The following is a 20,240-nucleotide window of genomic DNA, read 5'->3' on the forward strand; positions in this document are numbered from 1 at the left end:
CGGAACGATCCAAAAATATTAGCCAGAAAGAGATTGACAGTCCAGGGAAAGATGTGTTGGTGTAATGTTAATTAGACACCCAAGCTAAATTATATCACAGACTTTGCTGTGCACTAGTATAGTAATGAAACCAGTGTGGAAACCCAGCAAAGTGTGGGGTAGAGCATGAAATAACTTGTTAGGCAAACAATATCCCATTTTTCCTGTACACTTTGCAATGCAATGTATTTTTAATTAGAGATCTACTTTATTATAGCTTGTGATATTCAGTATAATCTTTTTTTACTGTCTGCAAACTGAGAATACCTTTTTTATATACCACTATCTAATAAAATCTGAAAACTAAATGTTAGTTTATGGAAACTTTAAGACGTTAAAACCACAAAGATATATGAGATTAAATAATGATGCTGTCATGCATTTTTAATGAACTAACATACTCTGTATATGTAAATACCTTATGAATCATGGATGTTGATGAATGTGATAGGAATCTGCCAGCATTTAATCTGAGCAGTACAATGTACTTCCAATTTGTGTCACCCTTTCATAGCTATCAAAGCTGTATCCTTAGTAGAGGTTAAACTTTGCTTTAATAAAATTGTTGACTACTAAAAAGCTGTTTAGCAAAACATGATTTCATCAAAAGTTTGAGGCTACAGCACTAGTATTTGCATTATACAGCTGCATATTGGACAGACTGGTGACTCGGAAAGCTTTACATACACTTGCCCACCGGTGATTTGCAGACAAACAGAATCCAATGGTGAGGGTTTGTGGGAATGGCACTTGGGGGAGAAGGTATGAAGCCCAGCAGAGATGAGGGTTTATTTTATTTAACACACACATTTAGAAGACTCTTTTGGAGAGGCTTTTTCTCCAGCAGGCAGAAAGGGTTAACAAGTTCATCTGCGACCACAAGAAAGCACAAGTCAAATGTTGTTCTTGGTTAAAACAAAGGGAGCTGCTGGTATGTGATATAACACTTCCTGAAAGTCTGACACCTCCAACTTTATAACACATTAATCAGAAGCTGTTGTGAAAATACAGAGCAGACCTACCTGAAAGTATCATTAATGCATTATCGCTTATGCTTCATTCACACACAGAAAAACTAGTTATCTGTTTGACAGCTTGAGCCCATTTGTGTTTCATAATATTATGAATTTTGGATTTCCTTTGCCCATGGTCTGTAAAGTTTGAGCAAAATCACTATGAAAATAAGGCCTGATCCAAAGCTCATTCAAATCAATGGAAAGACTCCCATATGAGAGAATCAAGTTTTGATCAGATCCCAGAGTAGAGTTAGGCTACTGGTCGGGGTCATGCCAAGGATCAAACCAGAGTCAGTCGCACCAAGGGTCAAGCCAGAGCCAATAACTGGAGTTAGGGTGAGGGAGTGGGAACCAGCTGAGGAGACAGGAATTTGTTCTCAGGGGTGTGATCAGCAGCAGACCTAGTGACTAGTTGCTCAGAAAAGGGGTGTGGCAGGAGTAGGAAGCTTTATGATAAGTGACCAATTGGCAATCTATTGCTACTCAGCTGATCCCATCAAGTCAGTAGGTGTAGCCCCTGTTTGTGGGGTTTCAGCTGTAGTTCCCCTGCCTGGTCTTCCAGTGCAGTGGTGCGGAGCATAAGGCTATCACTCAAACTCTACAGGCTTGGCTTCAAGACCTGCAGCGCCGATTACCTCCAAGCGGCAAAAGTCTGTGCTGCGGCTCTAAGGGTTCTAATCCTGCTGCTGACATATGTGAGTGTCAATATGATAGCAGGTCTCTTTTTTCAATTTGCTTTTTTTAAAAATATAAGAAAATATAAATACAGTATCTATTATATGTGTATCTGTATATTCACACACAAACAACAATAAAATAATATTAAGATTACAAAGTCAAACACTCAAAAGTTAGGAAATGCCTGAGTTAAAATTGCCTGGGCAACTTTCTCTGCCTCCTTGTGTGTATGTGTTATGATAGTATTTACTTACATGCTCACATACTATTTTCTCCACAGGACCTCTGCCTCATTCAATATACAGAATCGACTTGCTCTGGGAGTGAATTAAAGTTGGGTAGTGAAAGAGACTTGTCTATAGGTCCTCTGCTTCCATTTGTTCGGATGTTGGAATGTGTATAGTGAATGAGGCGGGAGATTGTAGGAAGAGAAAGGATGGTCTCATGCTTAAGACAATTGAATGCTGCCTTGGAGAACTGGATTCTGTCCCTGTCTCCATCACAGAGTTCCTGTGTGGTGTTGAGCAAGGCACTTGAACCAAACTTTTTGCAGGTGGTTACTAATAGTGCGTTCTCATTTTCTGAAAACCACTTGAGACCCTGGAACCTGATTTGCAGAAGTGCTGAGCATTCAATATGCAGTGAAATAATTGTGAGTCGTGCTTTGAACATATTAAGTGCTGTATGATGCTAAGAACTCTGAAAAATCAGGTCCTAGGTATTTCAAATTGGGTACCCACTCATTTTGGGTACTTTTGACTTTAATTTCTCTCTGCCTCAGTTCGTAAAATAGAGATACTTCTTCTTCATCTCACAAGGGTGTTGTGAAAATAAATTGTTTGCCAAAAAACCTTAGGTACTATAGTAATGAGCACCATAGAAAAGCCTATGAGAAAGTTAATTTATTCTGGTTTCAGAGCAGGGTTTAAATAGTGTTTAGTAAATAAAGCATGGGGGTCACACCGAACTATGAGGAGAAAACAATATTGAATAGCTACTCGTTAACTGAAATCCATCCATCATGTGCACTGAATGAGGCAGGGTCCTATGGAACAAAATAGCATGTGATCATGTAATTAAAGACTGTATCCTAATGCATGTACACAGGGTGTCAAATTACAGTTGCACAGGCAACCTTAATTTTAGCATTTCTTTACTTCGGAGTGCTTGACTTAGCAGTGTTAATGATCTTTTAACATAGGTTTCTTGAGTGTAATATATTTATATATGTGGGACTGTGTGTGAGAGAGTAATATATTTATTTCACACTATCATTCATCCTTGTGATGAGGAGACTTACTGAAAAATATCCGGAAAGGAAAAAGAAGCAATGCAGAAAAGAATGGGTATCTGAGATGTTCCCCTTTTGTACTCAAAACCACTAACTTCGTTTTTTTTATATTTGAGCTTTTTAATTTCTAAGAATTTGTCCCAAGAACCTTTGTCAAATTATTATTTAAATTGCTGTATGTGCTTGTCATTAGATGCTTTCCTTACATGTCTTCTATCCTTAATGATAGGTAGATGTGGGTTTTGCCATTGGCATGGCAGTAGTCTTTCCAGGTCTCAACCAAAACCCAATGAAATCTAAAGGACTTTTATTGATGGGGCCTTGGATCAGGTCCTTTGCATGCAGAATTGCTAAAGCAGCCTGATTCTTGACAGAATGTTGAAGAACATCTCAATCCTTATGATCATGCACCAATAACTTGTCAGAGCTAGGTGGTATTTTCCCTTTGGCCTTGTTTATTACTTGTAACATTTCCTGTGATACTGGCTGCATGCACAGATTAAGGCACATGATTTATAGGAATTCATTTGTTAATATTTCGATAGCACTTTGAACATGTAAAGTGCTATATAAAAACTAAGTATTGTGGTTATAAAGCAGCAGTCAAAGAGCTTGAGCCTGGAAAGACTGCTTTGGCCCCCATCCAGAAATGCACTTAAGGGTATGCCTTCCTTTCAGTGTAGGGGTAGTCCCTCTGACTGGGAATCCCTAGCTGATACGTAGTCCTGAAGCTGCTCTAACTTGTGCCAGGGACTCTTAGACTAGGCACCCCCCCACCCCCACCAGCAGCTTATGGTGTAAGTGACATCTTTGTCCCCAGCACTCTGGTCCTGCATTAAGTATGGCTTGGCCAAACTTGAAGATTGATCCTATAAGTGGGGCATGTAAAAAAATGTGTTTACCCTTCAGAACACTATTGAGGCTTTCCTAGGATTAGTTATTTGAAGTTGAGTATTAGAAGTTAGTTGACTTTGAGGACAAAGGCATAATCCAGATGATTAATTTGTTTTTTGAATTTATATTTTGTTACTGTAAAGAATATCCTCCTTGCTCCCAGAGGAATCGGGCTCTAGTATTTTTTTTCTTCTACCTCTAAAGGAAGTAGTAATTTTGTATCACCAAAAATGTGATTTAGCAAGTCTGAAATGGGCCATGAACTGCTTCTTGGAAAAGGTAATGGTAATTTGCGTTACATTGTAACACTAGCCATTAGCATTTGGACGTTGTTCCAGGGATGCTCCATAAATAACTGGCATTCAGTATGATTTATGAAAAAACAATTTGGCAGGATGCATTTATTCAAGTTATTTAAAAATGTTGCTGAATTGCTCAACTGGGGTGTAACCCATAAATTATGTCTGTCTGGAGGTCAGGAGAACATTTTGATACCTTTGTTGAACTGTACATTAGATCCAGTTACAAATCCAGACAGCATGCTATACACAGGAAAAAACTATTGGAAAAAGTTAATTAAGTGAACACTGTAGTTATGTATGTTGTTGGAGTATCTCCTTTAGATCAAAGAATAAATCCTTGTATTTATTAGCCCTGAGCTCCGTGTGAGCAGATAGATGTGGCTGTGCAGAGCCAGTTCAATGGAGCTTTGTATGGATCCAGTGATCTCTTAGAGGCTGTTACAGGGTGAGAGCCTTAGAATATAAACTACTTGGAATTGGCATGCAAAGAGCTATGTTAATGTCATGTTGACACTTCAGTCACAGAAAGGCAGGAAAAAATTCGTAACAAAGACTTTCCCTTATTTTGTGAAAACATTGCAGACTTTCATTACAGGATCAAATGGCTTTGTGGATATTTTATTTTCCTACAAAGCATCACTCAGTAGTCTTGCTCCAAGGACTGGAGAAGTGCAAAACGTAGCAGGAATTTGCATATGGAAAGTGATGTTTCTGGAGTATTACAGAATTAGATTCAGGGCATTATTTTCGTCTTATCTATTAGCAAGCACGACTTTTGCAGTGAATATGGAAACATGTTTCTCTGATAATGACATTTTTTTCATGGAACAAATTTGCTCTTCATTATCAGGGGAAATTCAGGTACAACATTCTCAAAGCAAAAACTGATTTGCGTGACAAAAAATGGTGTACAAGTGTTTCCCTTTTTATGAAAAATTTAAATGGAGAATGAAGCAAGTGAAAAAAACCCATGAATATGAATTTTCATTAACACTGAAGTTTTTCCACCCAGCTATGCTCTGAATGCATCCAATGCTGCCAAGTGACCTACCCTCCTACCCAAACTCTCTCAATAGGGCAAAGTTGTTAATAATATTGTGTATTCCAGAACAGAAACTAGACTTAAAACAATCCTTTGATCTGCATGTGTACAGCATGTGTGCTGAGATGTAAATAAACGTCAGGCTTGCGTCCAAACTGTGATTGACTATATCTTTGTTTCCTATTGTTTGTATCTTTTTATTAAGAACACTTTCTTGCAAACAATGTCTGTGTAGAGCCATGCTCACAATTCTAGTCCCTATAAATTTTTCTTACGTTTGTTACCTGATAAAATTATGGCCTAGGTTCTCTGTCTGGTTTTATACTTGAAGGCTGCTCTAAACCCTAGTAGCTAATACAGTTTACAAGGAGCTCACCAACATCTGGGGATTGCCAAAGCAAAGCATCTTCTGCCCACTCCCCTCCTTGTTTTGCTGTGTTGGGGTGGTGGTGGAGGAGCTAGTTAAGCCAGCTTTATGCCTGCAGGGGATTCCTCCACACCAGAGAAATCCTCAGCTGAATAGATTTCTTTCCCTTTGTACTCTTTGAGTGGCACGCAGGAAAGAGAACATGCCAGAGAATATGGCCCTTCATTTCTGACTGAAATGATGCATTAAAAGAATAGGGAGGGGTGTGTGTGTGTGTGTGTGTGAGAGAGAGAGAGAGAGAGAAACACCCTGAAAATATTTTCATAAACATGTTATGGAAATTGTTAGCAAACGTAGAAAATGTGTGACCGTCATCAGAGGGCACAGACCAAAGTTCTCATTGAAATACAGATGTTGATCATTTGGCAGCATAATGGTAGTTAATGATATGGTGGCAAAACATTATCTTCAGCAGTGAGCCTTCCTGCATTTGAAAGGCAATAGACACGATGACCTAAGAGATTTCTTCAACCTCTAATTTTTTTGCACTGCACTAGGCCATGATTGTACAATGTGCTGCTGCCAGGACTGAGTTGCTATTCTACCTGTGATGGTAGGAGTCCCTCTCCTTATTAATGGAGTTGTGTGTTAGTATTAACAGGGAGAGCTGGGGAATAAGTTTCCCCTCAGATAAATTCCTGGATAGCATAGATGACTTTCTCTAAGGTTGCAGTTTCAGATTTTTTTTCAGGTTTTTTTTCTTTCTACTAATAATAGCTCACCTTAATTGGTTGGTCTCATTAGAGTTGGTATGGCAACACCCATTTTTTCACGTTCTCCGTGTATATATATTTTCTTACTGTATTTTCCACTGCATGCATCCAATGAAGTGGGTTTTAGCCAACAGAAGCTTTGCCCAAATAAATTTGTTAGTCTCTAAGGTGCCACAAGTACTCCTCATTTTTTTTTCTCTAAGGTTGCACATCGCATCCTTTCATCTGACATTCAGGACACTGCTTGCACAAGAGACTGGTGCTACATGGGTATGTTTGTGGGAAAGCAGTATGTAACTGAAAAGATAGGTACATCTCAAGCTCTCTTTCAGGTGGGAGATCCTGCACAAAATTAACGTTTATGCATGTGTAAATATCCAATATACAGTAGTTATTTCAGTCAGGGCTTTGTATAGCAATAACTTACAAAAGTTCCTCTTCCTGGAAGCAGAATAAGTGCTTGTTAATGTTTATTTTAAAAATAAAAATTTTAGATAGTTGGAAATGCACTGTTATCTGAGCAGGGTTTGACTGAATGTCAGTACAAGTTTTACATATAGGCATAGGTTTTAAAGCAGAATTGCCAATATAGGGATTTTCCTGCCAGTGCATTAGCATTTGCTCTTGCCACTTCAAAAACAGGTGGCACCTTTACAAGTATCTTCCCATGCCAACCTGAGAGAAATTTATTTCCATCCCTAAGATATGGAACTTGAGGTGATGACTAAATCTTTATTTATTTATTTATTTATCTTTAACCTCATACGTTCCTGGTGTTGAAAGAAAACCTCTTGTTTAAGAACAGTTTGTCTTTCACTGCCCTTGTAATGCTGCCAAGATGACTTGGGTTTTGTGTTGCTTCAGCTAGACCTGCCCTGAGACTCTGAATCAGCATTTTGTGCTTGTTTATGCCAGTTCTGTGCACCTCTCTCCGTTCTCTAAGTACCAGATAAATCTCCCACATGAAGGCATGAAAAAATCTTCCTTGAATGCCATGGTTGTATAATTTACACAAGACAAATGCAGAAACAAGATTGTATGGCCTGGTGGAAGAGCACTGGACTGGGATTTGGGAGACCTGGGTTCTAGTCATGACTGTGCCACTGAGCCTGCTGGGAGACTTGGGCAAGTCACATTTATTTGTGCCTCAGTTGCCCTGTCTGTAAATTGGGGATAAGGCTACTGACCTCCTTTGAGATCTGCGATAAAAAGCAATATATGACAGGTAGGTGGTGGTGGTAATGATAATAATAATATAAAATAGCATACAGGTGGACAGTGGGATCTTCCAGCCCCCCTTATAACTTACAAAGAACTTTTACATAGATCAAAGCCCTTCAAATGGTGTTTGGGATACTCTTCCTTGAGTCTCAAAGGACTCAGTTATCAGAAGGAAAGCATTCTTTATACAGTAAAAACCACCTTCATTTTAAATCTCCTTTTAAAAAATAGTTTTAAACATTAGAAAAGCATGTTTTAAAAAACACAAAATTAATTCAAGCCACCACTCAAGAGGAGGGCTTAGAACTTGCTCTTGCTGGTTATTGTAGATCATTAGTGCATATTCTAGTATCCCACTACCACCGCTTAATTGGTGGTTGAACAGGCATTGCCATGAGAAGCCTGTATTTTCAGGAGCCTTTATCTTTCCTATCAAATTATCCTTTAGTCTGCAATTTCTTTTATTGCTTCTCAGCCTCGTGGTGAATTTTCTTTGTGGGTGCAGGGAGAAGTTGGGTAACATTCCATTCAATCATGTGTGAGCTGTCCGAATGTAAGAGAAGCTCTGTGTTACACCAGATCTGAAATAAAGATACTTCTATTTTTTTCTTTGCTGATATAACTCACATGGTTCCTTCTGCTTCTTTAATCATCCCAATGGCAAATTCCCAGCCAGCTCAAATTCTGATATGTTTGAAGAAATTTGCCTTTTGTTTCACAAAGGACTTAATTTATAAGTATTTGAAACTTTCATACTGTGCAGGTGTGTGAATTTTTGTTAGCACCGTGCTCATTGTGAATCATGCATCCAGTTTTCCATATACAAATAATGCATTTGCATTTTATTTTTGCATCTGTAATCCCATAGAAATGTGAATGCATTCCCATCAAAGCAGTTGGTACATTCTGTATGTCCATTCAATATGCATTCTGATATCTCATGCATAATAAGCACACATGCCTTCTCTGCCCCATTTTTAAACATGGGTGCCTAAACAAGCTGTTCATCTGTTGTTTTTAACACAGACTGGCGCTTAGGCATTTTTTTAAATGTCAAACTGAACCCCCCTATTTTGGTCTGATCAGTTTTCTTTTCTTTCCTTTTTTGGAAATAGTGCAAGGGGAGAAGAGTCACAGTGGTGATTGCATCCGTTACTCTGTGTACATCTGCACTGCAGCTGGGAGAGAGCTTCCCAGCTTGGATAGACAAACTCATATTCGCTCTGCTTGAGCTAGCATGCTAAAAATAGCAATATAGCTGGGGGTGGCACTGGCGGCAGCTCAGGCTAGCTACCCAAGGGCATACACAGGGGGTCCGGATGGGTTTGTACTCGGGAAGCTAGCCCAAGCTACTGCTACCCCTGGCTACACTGCTATTTTTAGCATGTAGCTTGAGCAGAGCTAGTGCCTGGTTGTCTACCTGAGCTGGGAAGCACAATCTGATGCAGTGTAGATGTGCGGTCTGAACACCTTGACTTTTAGGCACTGGAAAACTGTAACTTCCATGCTTGATTAATATATTTCTAGTGCATTTGATACAATATGAATGAAGAGAAAAAGGGTCAAACTTCTGTGCACTTATGGCCTAAGCACCTATAAGAACGTTATGCCTCCTCATCACTCCCTGGTCCCTCCCGAGCAGTAACCTATGTAGTCTTCTATTTGTATCATTTCCTGGTTCAAAAAGGTTTGTACTCAGTTCTGTACCACGACAAAGGAAGACTTAGATCAGCAAAGATTCTTCAGGCATCAGAGTGATTCAGGACTGCCATGGTTGGGACCGACTACAGTGTTCCCCTGGGATGCCCACCTGGATGTAGAATCCTAGGCCCTGATACAGAGCTCATTAAAGTCAATCAAAAGACTCCAATGGGCATTGGATTGGGCCCTTTAGTCTATGCCTAGAGCTGACCCTGGAGAAAAACTGGTACATCAGGCAAATGCAGAAAAAGTGCTTCTGTGCTGTGCAATTAATTGAGACAATGACCCACAGGGAGTATTATTTCTCACGCATAGCTGTCCTTAACCCTGATGTGTTCTGCTTCACAGCAATATGAAACAACACCTATTTTCTACCCTTTCTTGCTAGGGTGTGCTCAGTCATAATCCAAAATTAACTCCTTGCTGACTACCATGAGCTACTGTATGGAAAAAATTCTCATCGGATAGGAGTTTTCTTTTCACTGATTGTATGTAATAGATGCAGATTTGCACCATTTCTCATTGACTAGCTTTTGCTGGTGTTTATTGCTGTTTGGAAAAAGTCAAATAATAACCTTTTCTGAAAGAGGAAAGTGATGTGCTGCCATCTGGTGGTCAAATTTATTAACTGGGTAAATCTTGACAGGTTTCAGAGTAGCAGCCGTGTTAGTCTGTATTTGCAAAAAGAAAAGGAGTACTTGTGGCACCTTAGAGACTAACAAATTTATTTGAGCATAAGCTTTTGTGAGCTATAGTTCACTTTTCATCGGATGCATTCAGTGGAATATACAGTGGGGAGATTTATATACATAGAGAACATGAAACAATGGGGAAATAGTTTACTTTGTGTAATGACCAACCACTCCCAGTCTCTATTCAAGCCGAAGTTAATTGTATCCAGTTTGCAAATTCATTCCAATTCAGCAGTCTCTCGTTGGAGACTGTTTTCAAAGTTTTTTTGTTGAAGTATTGCCACTTTTAGGTCTGTAATCGAGTGACCAAAGAGATTGAAGTGTTCTCCGACTGGTTTTTGAATGTTATAATTCTTAACGTCTGATTTGTGTCCATTTATTCTTTTACGTAGAGACTGTAACTCTAGTTACAGTGAGTATGGTAACACCTATTGTATCATGTTCTCTATGTATATAAATCTCCCCACTGTATTTTCCACTGAATGCATCCGATGAAGCGCGCTGTAGCTCATGAAAGCTTATGCTCAAATAAATTTGTTAGTCTCTAAGGTGCCACAAGTCCTCCTTTTCTTTTTGGGTAAATCTTGTATACGGTGAGTCAACCAGTGGTGGTTGTTCTTGTTATTCTCAGTCATGGATGCTGGCAGGCATATGCCATGTACAACACTGCATTCAACTTCAGTTTTCTTGAAGGCAACTCTTTAGCATTTGTCAGGCTTTTTACTAAGACACCATTAGATATTTATATGTATCTGCACCCACTTGTATGAGCTAGTGACTGTGCTATTTCTCATGGCATGTCTTCCCTGGGAGACTCTAGAGAGTACAAATGGGGTGAACAGCTGCTTGGGTAATGTGTGTACAGATTTCAAACTATTAGCTGCATCCTGGTCCCAAACAATCTTCTCTGTGCATCTGTTATTTCTAGTTAGGAGGAACAAAACATATAGCTATCGCAAAGAATATTTTTTTTTTGGTAGACAAGTAAAATATCATTAGTTTTTCTTTATCATCCATTGTTACGACAAGCAACAGGTGAGCAGATTTTCTGCCTGAACTGGTAAATTTTCATCACTTCTGTGGGAGACCTTTGTTTAAAATACTGGCAGCCGTTCCCTGTATTAACCTCTTTGCCTGTACAGCTCCTCACCGTGTACATGTGTGTCTCTCATATATATTGACACAACTACATGGGAAAGTTTTTATGATTCCTTATTCCATTTGGTTCAAGCCAGTGCTCTAAATCCTTCATTTTCAATAACATGAATTTCATTTGCAAATTTGAACAAACCAAAAGGAAAACTAGAGGGTTAGGGTTGCTTGGAGGAAGTAAATAAATCTGTAATATCAAAGGTATTGTGATGTCAGCAGGAAGATAAATAACAGCAGTGAGGGAAAAGAAAAACCTGAATGAGACAGGTTGAGCAAGATGTGTGGAATTTATAAAAAGCCTTCTGCAAGAATCCTAGGTGAACTTGCATTTATATTTCATCCATAACCATATGTTCTCCATTACTACATGTCTGATATATATCTTAAAACCTGCAATCAACACTGGGTATATATGGTGATGAAATGCAAACTGCTCTCTGCATACATCTGAATTGTGATTTTTTTTCTTTTAAACAGAGAAGTTCAAATTCCTTTTTCTCTGCTTATTAGCCTAATCCGTGTGAAACGAGAAAGAAAAGTCGAAACACAAACATCCCTCCCCGTGCCCTTAGAAGAGTTTCATAATAGTATCCATAACGCCTGAGAGACGGCAGGAGAAATCCTTTCTCCCCATCAGGCAGAAGGGGGTGGGGGGATTTAAGTTTGCTCTCGGACATCCAAGGTAAGTGCTCTACCCACTGGACTATAAGTTAAAGGTGGGCACCAGCACCACCACCACTTCTTCCTCCTTCACACTCAGCCATTTTTTGTGGAGTGAGGTCGCCTAACTCACTCTCACAAAAACCAACTTAAGTGCCTAAGCAGCTTGACTCCAGGAGACAGGTTCCCATTCATGAATTGCCAGCAGAGATAGGCACCTCCCTCCAGCCCTAACTTAGGTGCCTATTTCCATAAGGGGAAGGGGTTTAGGACATACCCCTCTCATTGGCATCTTCCATTGGCTAGCTTAAGTGGCTCCCTGCCTAGTGTGCTGGCTTTTGTGGATGGCATTCTAAGGTGCCCATCTCTTCCATTCATTGTATAGGGAGCCTGGGCTACCTCAGTCTTTGTGGATCTGAGTTTTAGCCTCTCTGTCTTGGTTCCTCATCTGTAAAATGGGGATAATAGCACTGCCTTATCTCTCAGGGGTGTCATGAGGATAAATATATTAAAGAGTGTGGGGTGCTCAGATATTATTGTAATGAGGGTCTTATAGTACTCTGGATAAATAGAAATACTTATACTATAACTACTAGTATCTCAAATATGTTTTATGTTGCCAGTCCTCATTTGTTTACACTTAATATTTTATAACTTATCTACTTGTGATGACTAGTGAGATTATTTTTGATTAAGATATTTAGCCAGCGTCTTCCTCTAAATGTATTGATCCAAGTCCATCTCTTCCTACTAAAAGTGGGAGGAAGTCTCCAAGGAACATCCTCATATTATCCCATTGGATGGGTATAATCAGTGTGTGCATGCACACAGCTCAGCCCCATGGCAAACGCGATAGGATCTGCCCCACAAACTTGGTGGGTCTCCCAGTCTATGTGAGAGCCAGGGCTATCTAGATAGTGGCCCTATGGTGTTACACCAAGTCTGTTTTCCAGTGGACTGGCTTTCCTAGACCAAGCTACCCCTCTGTTTCCCAGCATCAGTTCCCCCAAGCTGTGTTATCTGATCTGGAGGTTCTGCATGGGATCAAACAGCAACTACATCTAACTAGCCCCCATGTCACCCCCCATCCCACACCAACACACACACAGTTTTAGCGCCTTATTCCTGATCTGTGCAGTCTCAACTTTCTCTCACCTCCAGAGTGGACCCTGGAATGCATGGAGAGGCTTCCACTGGGTCTAATGGTGGGAATGAGGGTGATGGGGATGTGGTGCTGCCTCCCTTTTGTGTGTCATGGTCTTCTCTGTGATTGGTTTTGTGGAGGACCATCTGGGCCATTATTATGTACTAATTAACCTAATTAAAATTTTACATTAATTAAAATAAATATAGAGCCACTGATCTCGTCACATACCATTGAATACTGTACTGCCCTGTATTCTTAACAGATTATATATAATCTAAATCTACTTTATTTATAATTTCTATAACAGTACTACATTGAAGCATGCTAGGGAACTTCTTGTGCCTGCCAGCAGGCTCTACGCAGGCCAGTTAGTGTGCAACACTCTAGGGCAGACTAGAATTTACTTCCCACCCCTGTGCAGACAAGCCCTAGCAGTTACTTGAGCAACAGAAAATATGCAGATGGATAGTATGAAACTGTAGCTGCCGTGGAACATTTGTAATTTGATCAGTTCTTTGGGATTCAAAAATGACATACAATTTACAAGAGAATCCCAGTTCTCTGAATGCCCATTTTCCAACTCTCTGACCCCTTCTAACCTAATGCTGAAGATGTTTAGTGTCATCCACTTGGTTTACTTAAACGAAAATTTGACTGCCCTATTAACTCTCCCATTAGATGTCAACTAAAACCATTACTAGAATTAGAGATTAATTCTTTTCCACAACTTGATAAAATTCTAGAGGGAATCTTTGAATTCAGAGCTACGCTTGTGACTTCTTTCCTCCATGAATCATATATATATTTGTCAGTCACTGGGAAATCTAATTAATTAACTAAACAAAGATTTTAAAAATAAAATTATTTATTCAAATATAGTCAAGAGGGACACTGTAAACCTGTATAAAATAAATAAATTACCTTATAGGTTTTGATCTATAGACCAAAAAAGGCTGATGGGTCATTCTAACCTTACTCCTTGTATGTCAAAAGATATATGCCAAATGACTTGCAAAATGTATAAAACGACAATCTGGTAGGAATGTATATAATCCTATGACAATATTTAAATGTCACAATTTTAAGAAAACAAAACAGATGTAAATGGAATAAATAGTTTTCAAAAAATGAGTTTCTTAAAATAATTGTTGAAAGACCAAAAGCTCTCGTAAAATACAGATTGAAATATTCCTGTGGCTCCCCCTGGAAATCAGTTTTAAGTAATGCAAAGGGTATGCCAAAAGCAGGACTATAACACAAGTGCAGTGTCCAAAACAGGTTAGGGTTTGAAGAGGTTTGACTTACCACATGGAATTTCCTGGTCTTCCTGATAAAAATGTCCAAACATTCTTTTTTCTTAACCAGTGGCATTCTTGTAAGGACTTCCCCAGACAAGTTTAAACTAAATAAAACAAATTTACTCCATGTTTGAAAATAAATAAATAAATAAATAGTTCCACAAAAAGAAAAATGGCTTCCAAATTGTTACAATTATGTTTAAAAGAAATTATTTCTGTAGGTACAAAGGAAATAAAAGAAATAATTAAATTAAAATTTAGCTTATTTTGCCTGCCCTTCCTCCCCCCCAATCGTTTTTTTACTAATATAGGATAAGATATTTAGTAATGTTTACAATCTTTTTTTTCAGTTTCCTTATAGTGCTGATCTGCCTCATATTCAGTGTGCTTTCTACAATTGAACAATATGCAACTCTGGCCACAGGGACATTATTTTGGATGGTATGTACATTTATGTTCATTGGATTAATATGTCTCTGCGTATGTGTTTTCTCCTATTTTTTCTTAATTCTCATTTGCTGAATCTGTATTTTTGTGACTTGTTAAAATTCTGCCCTGTTACCTGGAATTTAAAACATTCATTTCCTGTACGTGCTTATTCATTATTCATGTGTTTCTTCTTTTCCTTACACCAGTGTACATCCAGAATAACCCCATAGAAATGAATGAAGCCACACAGGTGCAAATTCAGGATGAGAGGGCAGTCAGATCCTGTATTCTGAACACCCAGAATTTCTGATGCAGCATGTCTGAACCATTTGAGACTGTTTCAGATAAGACTGCACCACTTCTCTTCCTGGAGTTTGACCTTTCTTTAACCTCTCTTAGGACCTAAACCAAAGTCCACTGAAAACAATGGAAGGGCTCCCATTGACTTCAATGGGAGATGAATCTTCACAGGAGGATAATTCATTTGTTGTCACAATACTGCCAAGCTTCTTCAAAAATAAGTGTAGGTGTGCTGTCATAGGTGACTGGTCCCTTTAAAAGGGAACAGGTCCAGCTGAGGATCTGCCCAGGGGCTTTCTCTTCAATAGATACCGCTTTCTCCAGGGCCCATCAAAGCTGCTACGTGCGTTTGCCAAGGGGATGGCTAAAGACAAATGCAAAGCTCAGGGCAATATCTCCACCACACTCTAAGCACCTGTTGTCTTGAACTTGTGGATCCATATTCAAGGCCTAGATTCTAATTCTCAGGGAGGCAATTCATTTGTTGTCACAATATTGCCAAGCTTCTTCAAGAATAAGTGTAGGTGTGCTGTCATAGGGTGACTGGTCCCTTTAAAAGGGAACAAGTCCAATTCTCCTGTACCTAACTACAGTAGCTGCCTCCCAGCAGGATCAGATAGACAAGACCTAGCAGCATCTATAAAAAACAGAGGGTGAGTGCTGTGCTTGAGAAGTGCTGGAATGCCAGTGCCAAAAGGACTGGAAATGCCATAAGATACCATTCCAGCTCCCCCAGAAAGTGCCATAATAGCATCCCAGAGTGTTCTGGCAGGACATGAGCACTGATAAAAAGCCAGGAAGTAGTTAAGAGAAGGAGAAAGAAGAAGCAAGCGGCAGCAAGATGGTGAGGGTTCCCTGAAGTGAGCTGCATGAGCCCCCTCAGAGAACAGGAGTGGGGAGGGGATGAGCTGGTGCAGAGGAAGAACTGTAGAGAGTTGGTGGGACAGGACTGACTGGAGCAGGGGAAACCCTACCGGGTTGAAGACTCATATGGCAGTCTTTAGGTAAAAGGAAAGATCCAGGGCAGGGCAAACCCAAGAGAAGAGGGTGATTCTGCAGGAACTCAGCAATCATAGGCATGGAGAGCACAAGGCTGTGGGGAGCCCACTCAGAGAAGACCAGAGATGAGGATTATGGCAGAAGAGTTGCAAGAAAATCAAAAAGGCCAGTGCAGCGTAGACTCTGGAATAGGGACACACACAGGAATCATGGAACAGGGATTGTGACCTTCTAGGTACGTGACTTGGAGAGTGGAGATCCCAAGATAGGAATGGCAGAGCTGGTGAATTGCTGTCTTTTATCTTGTTTTACTTTGGGGTTTGTGAGCTGTTTCACTTGGTGGGACCTGCGAATGGCTGCACTTAAAGTAATAAATGATTCCTGGAAATTGGGATTTTATTGAACTCTGAGAGGGACAGCATTCCATTCCTGGACACATGAGATGGCTGCTGGTCTGGTCTCGGGAAAGAATGGGCAAGTTGGTTGACTGAAGAAAGGGAAACTAAGGTAGGATGTACCTGTCACTCTGTGGTTGGCTACTTAAGGAAAAAGCTGCCATAATGGGCCTTATGATAGATGGGTAATAAGACAAATTGTGATTTTTGCCCCCCATTTGAGCAGTAACTAGTTAAAGCATTGCATTCAGGACAGAAAATATGATGATCCGTTTTCAACACTATGGACTTCAGTCCATTCTCACTTCCATAAGTATTACACTAGTATAAACCCAGAGATATCAATGGAGTTATTTCTGAGTTCACTGTGCATTTGTGTACATGAGATAATTGGGCCCTATGTCATAATCTCTAATTCTTCTGTATTCATCTGCTAGTATTTTACTGGTATTGGGCTCAGAACCAGTCATCATTTATTATAGCATGATAACACTGTACTTCATATTTATGTAGTGCCTTTTGTCAAAGATCTCAAAGCATTTTACAAAGTTAATGGGGGTGCATAACATTATCCCCACCTATGGCTGGGGAAAATCAGAGACGGAAACATTATTTGTCCAAGATTGCATGCTGAGCCAGAGTCCAGAGTGAATGTGGGTCTCCTGACACCCAAACTCTTCCTTTCACCACTAGCCATATTGCATCCTTGCATATATCTGGGTATATTAATGAATATATTAAACTGTCCTGCAAGTTCATGTTCCTTTTTTGTTAGGTAAGTGGAGTTTCCCTTGATAAGATATTTTAGTACACACTGTTATCTCTTAAACCTCACTTGTGCTATTAAGCTTCCAAATGCCCTTGCTTTAAGGGTGTGCCCATTAATTTAAGCGTATAACCATTATGTTATATAGAACTTTTACCTTCCTATAGGCAGCAAAAGGAGCCCCTCTTATACTCATACATATTTGTATTCTGGAGCAATCTGGGATGCACCACTACAGACTAGGGACCGAATGGCTAGGCAGCAGTTCTACAGAAAAGGACCTAGGGGTTACAGCGGACGAGACGCTGGTTATGAGTCAACAGTGTGCCATTGTTGCCAAGAAGGCCAATGGCATTTTGGGAGTATAAGTAGGGGCATTGCCAGCAGATTGAGGGCCGTGATCATTCCCCTCTATTTGACATTGGTGAGGCCTCATCTGGAGTACTGTGTCCAGTTTTAGGCCCCACACTACAAGAAGGATGTGGAAAAATTGGAAAACGTCCAGGGGAGGGCAACAAAAATTATTAGGGGACTGGAACACATGACTTATGAGGAGAGGCTGAGGGAACTGAGATTGTTTAGTCTGTGGAAGAGAAGAATGAGGGGGGATTTGATAGCTGCTTTCAACTACCTGAAAGGGGGTTCCAAAGAGGATGGATCTAGACTGTTCTCAGTGGTAGCAGATGACAGAACAAGGAGTGGTGGTCGCAAGTTGCAGTGGGGGAGGTTTAGGTTGGATATTAGGAAAACTTTTTCACTAGGAGGGTGGTGAAACACTGGAATGCGTTACCTAGGGAGGTGGTGGAATCTCCTTTCTTAGAAGTTTTTAAGGTCAGGCTTGACAAAGCCCTGGCTGGGATGATTTAGTTGGGGATTGGTCCTGCTTTGAGCAGGGGGTTGGACTAGATGACCTCCTGAGGTCCCTTCCAACCCTGATATTCTATGATTCTATGTCTAGTAAAAGTGTATCTTTCCATGATGTTTCTAATCTGGAATGTGTTTTAAACCACTAGTAAGACAGTGAAGTTAATTCTTCCCCTTTTAATGTTATTTGCTAATGTCTCTCTCTCTCTCTCTCCCTATTATCACCTCTAATGCCTGAGGAAGCATTTTCAGGATCTTTGACAGAAACCTCTGTCTTCAAACTGTAGCAAGAAAACTTTTTCAAAGAATTATTCAAGTTGTTGAATCACAGAAAAGAAATTAAAACTTAAATCACCCACTTGACTCAAAAACAAGTAACACTTATGCATTTGCTGTATGTTTCTGTACACCTTATTCAACTGTCTGCTGTGCCGAAAACTATTATCAAGAGATGGTCTATATTTTACAGCACCGGTTTTCCCAGCATGTTTAATTCTTTGCAACCACAGAAGCTGGATATGATATTGAATATTGATAGCTGCTGTAGGGAAATTTGGGAGGTGTATACTCTTCTGCTAATACTCACTACAGAATCTTTGTAGCTTATGCTTCAACCAATACAGCACTCAAGTGCAATCTCAATATGATTTTTAAAAATGGGAAATTTAAAATTCTTCTCAGTTTGTAAAAATATTCTCTATAGTGAGAGAATTCTCTATAGTTAAAATTAATATTAGAAAAGCTCGTCAACAGTATTCAGACATATACCAGTTGTTTAAAAATATACTGCTTCTATATACAGTGATCACTTAAAAAGTAAAAAATGGCCAAGTAGTATCTGAGAGATCAATTTTTCATATACTAAGACTAGTGTTAGTATTTCAGTAATGGGCATATGATATATTCCTAAACTAGATTTTAATGGCAACCACTATGTATATGACACCATTTATAAGTTTAATTTCATGCTTAGTAGGCTGCTTCTGTGAGAGGGAGGGAGGGAAAGAGAGGGGTTTGAGTCCATCTACAATCCTCCTTTTCAATAAATGGAATTTTGTATTAGTTGTAGACATTTCTGCAATAACAATAACATTCACTTTTTATAATATCTCCTTCAAAATTATAGTGCACTTAGTGTGACCAGTCGTAAGTGTAATATTTCATATTGGGTGCGTGGTACCAAATTCAGTGAAACCCCTCATGTCAACATAACCAGTTGTATTTGATACGTTTGTTTCATGCTATCTTGGAACATAAAACTGATCATCACTGGCATTGTATTACCTTACTTGCCTGCTAGAACAAATCTGCATTTCTCTTGTATCTGATGACAAAAGCTATGGTTAATTTATAAGCAGTTAATCCTGCATTGGGAATTCCCACTACAATATGAATCAATATCTAGCAATGGTAAATCCTGACTTTCTTTTCCTAAAGGGTTAATTTTGGAAGTTCACATGATATATAAAATAGGATTAAGTGCCTGTTTAAAACAAAAGACTATGTACTGGCAGTCAGTTCAATAAAGAAATGTATTCTGCATTCATTGAAGTTGTTTGCACAGAAACTTTTATATGGAGGTTTAGGTGCACCCATGCATGTGATGCAAAAGCAAATATTAGTCTGAGTTTATATTTCAGTTTGCAGGGAAGGGCTGAGTCAGCTGGCAGATGTTTAATGAAATCTCTACGGTAAATAAATGAGAAATTGTTCCTTATTTATATATTTTATATGGGAGACTCTTCTTGAGAGCATCTTCATCAATGACTGACTTGACTGTCAACATGGAACAATTTTACGTTAAATGATCAAATGTGTGTCCCCACAGGCTATGATTAAGGAGCTGGTTATTGAACAATCCCCTCCATGCTGTCTGACTTGCGTTGGCCCTAGACAGTTTATCTGACTGCAGTGGAACTATTCATGGACTTAAGGTTGGGGGTTGGACTAGATGACCTTCTGGGGTCCCTTCCAACCCTGATATTCTATGATTAAGGTGCCATTAAACATCATAAAACATCATTAAACATCATAAGTAAGGGCATCAGAATGTGACTCATATTAGTATCTGCCTAGGAAAGCTTTCTCTGCTGATCCTTTTGTGATATTTTTATGTAATATGTTTGTCTGACCATGGGAACTAGACTTGGGACACTCTTAGATGGGAAGTCATGGAAGAGCTCCTCAGAGAGAAACTGCGGTATGACTTCAAGG

General features: G+C 39.5%; 1 protein-coding gene across 1 annotated transcript in view; it reads left to right on the forward strand.

The window, feature by feature from the left end:
- The window catches only part of KCNQ1 (potassium voltage-gated channel subfamily Q member 1), a 544,480-nt gene that overhangs the window by 73,699 nt on the left and 450,541 nt on the right, over positions 1–20,240 (forward strand). The window contains exon 2 of the mRNA XM_084632327.1: positions 14,624–14,714. Within this exon, the coding sequence (XP_084488453.1) occupies positions 14,624–14,714 (91 nt within the window). The remainder of the gene's footprint in view (positions 1–14,623; positions 14,715–20,240) is intronic.

Source organism: Lepidochelys olivacea (genome assembly GCF_965140295.1).
Source record: "Lepidochelys olivacea isolate rLepOli2 genome assembly, chromosome: 6".
Lineage (NCBI taxonomy): Eukaryota > Metazoa > Chordata > Testudines > Cheloniidae > Lepidochelys > Lepidochelys olivacea.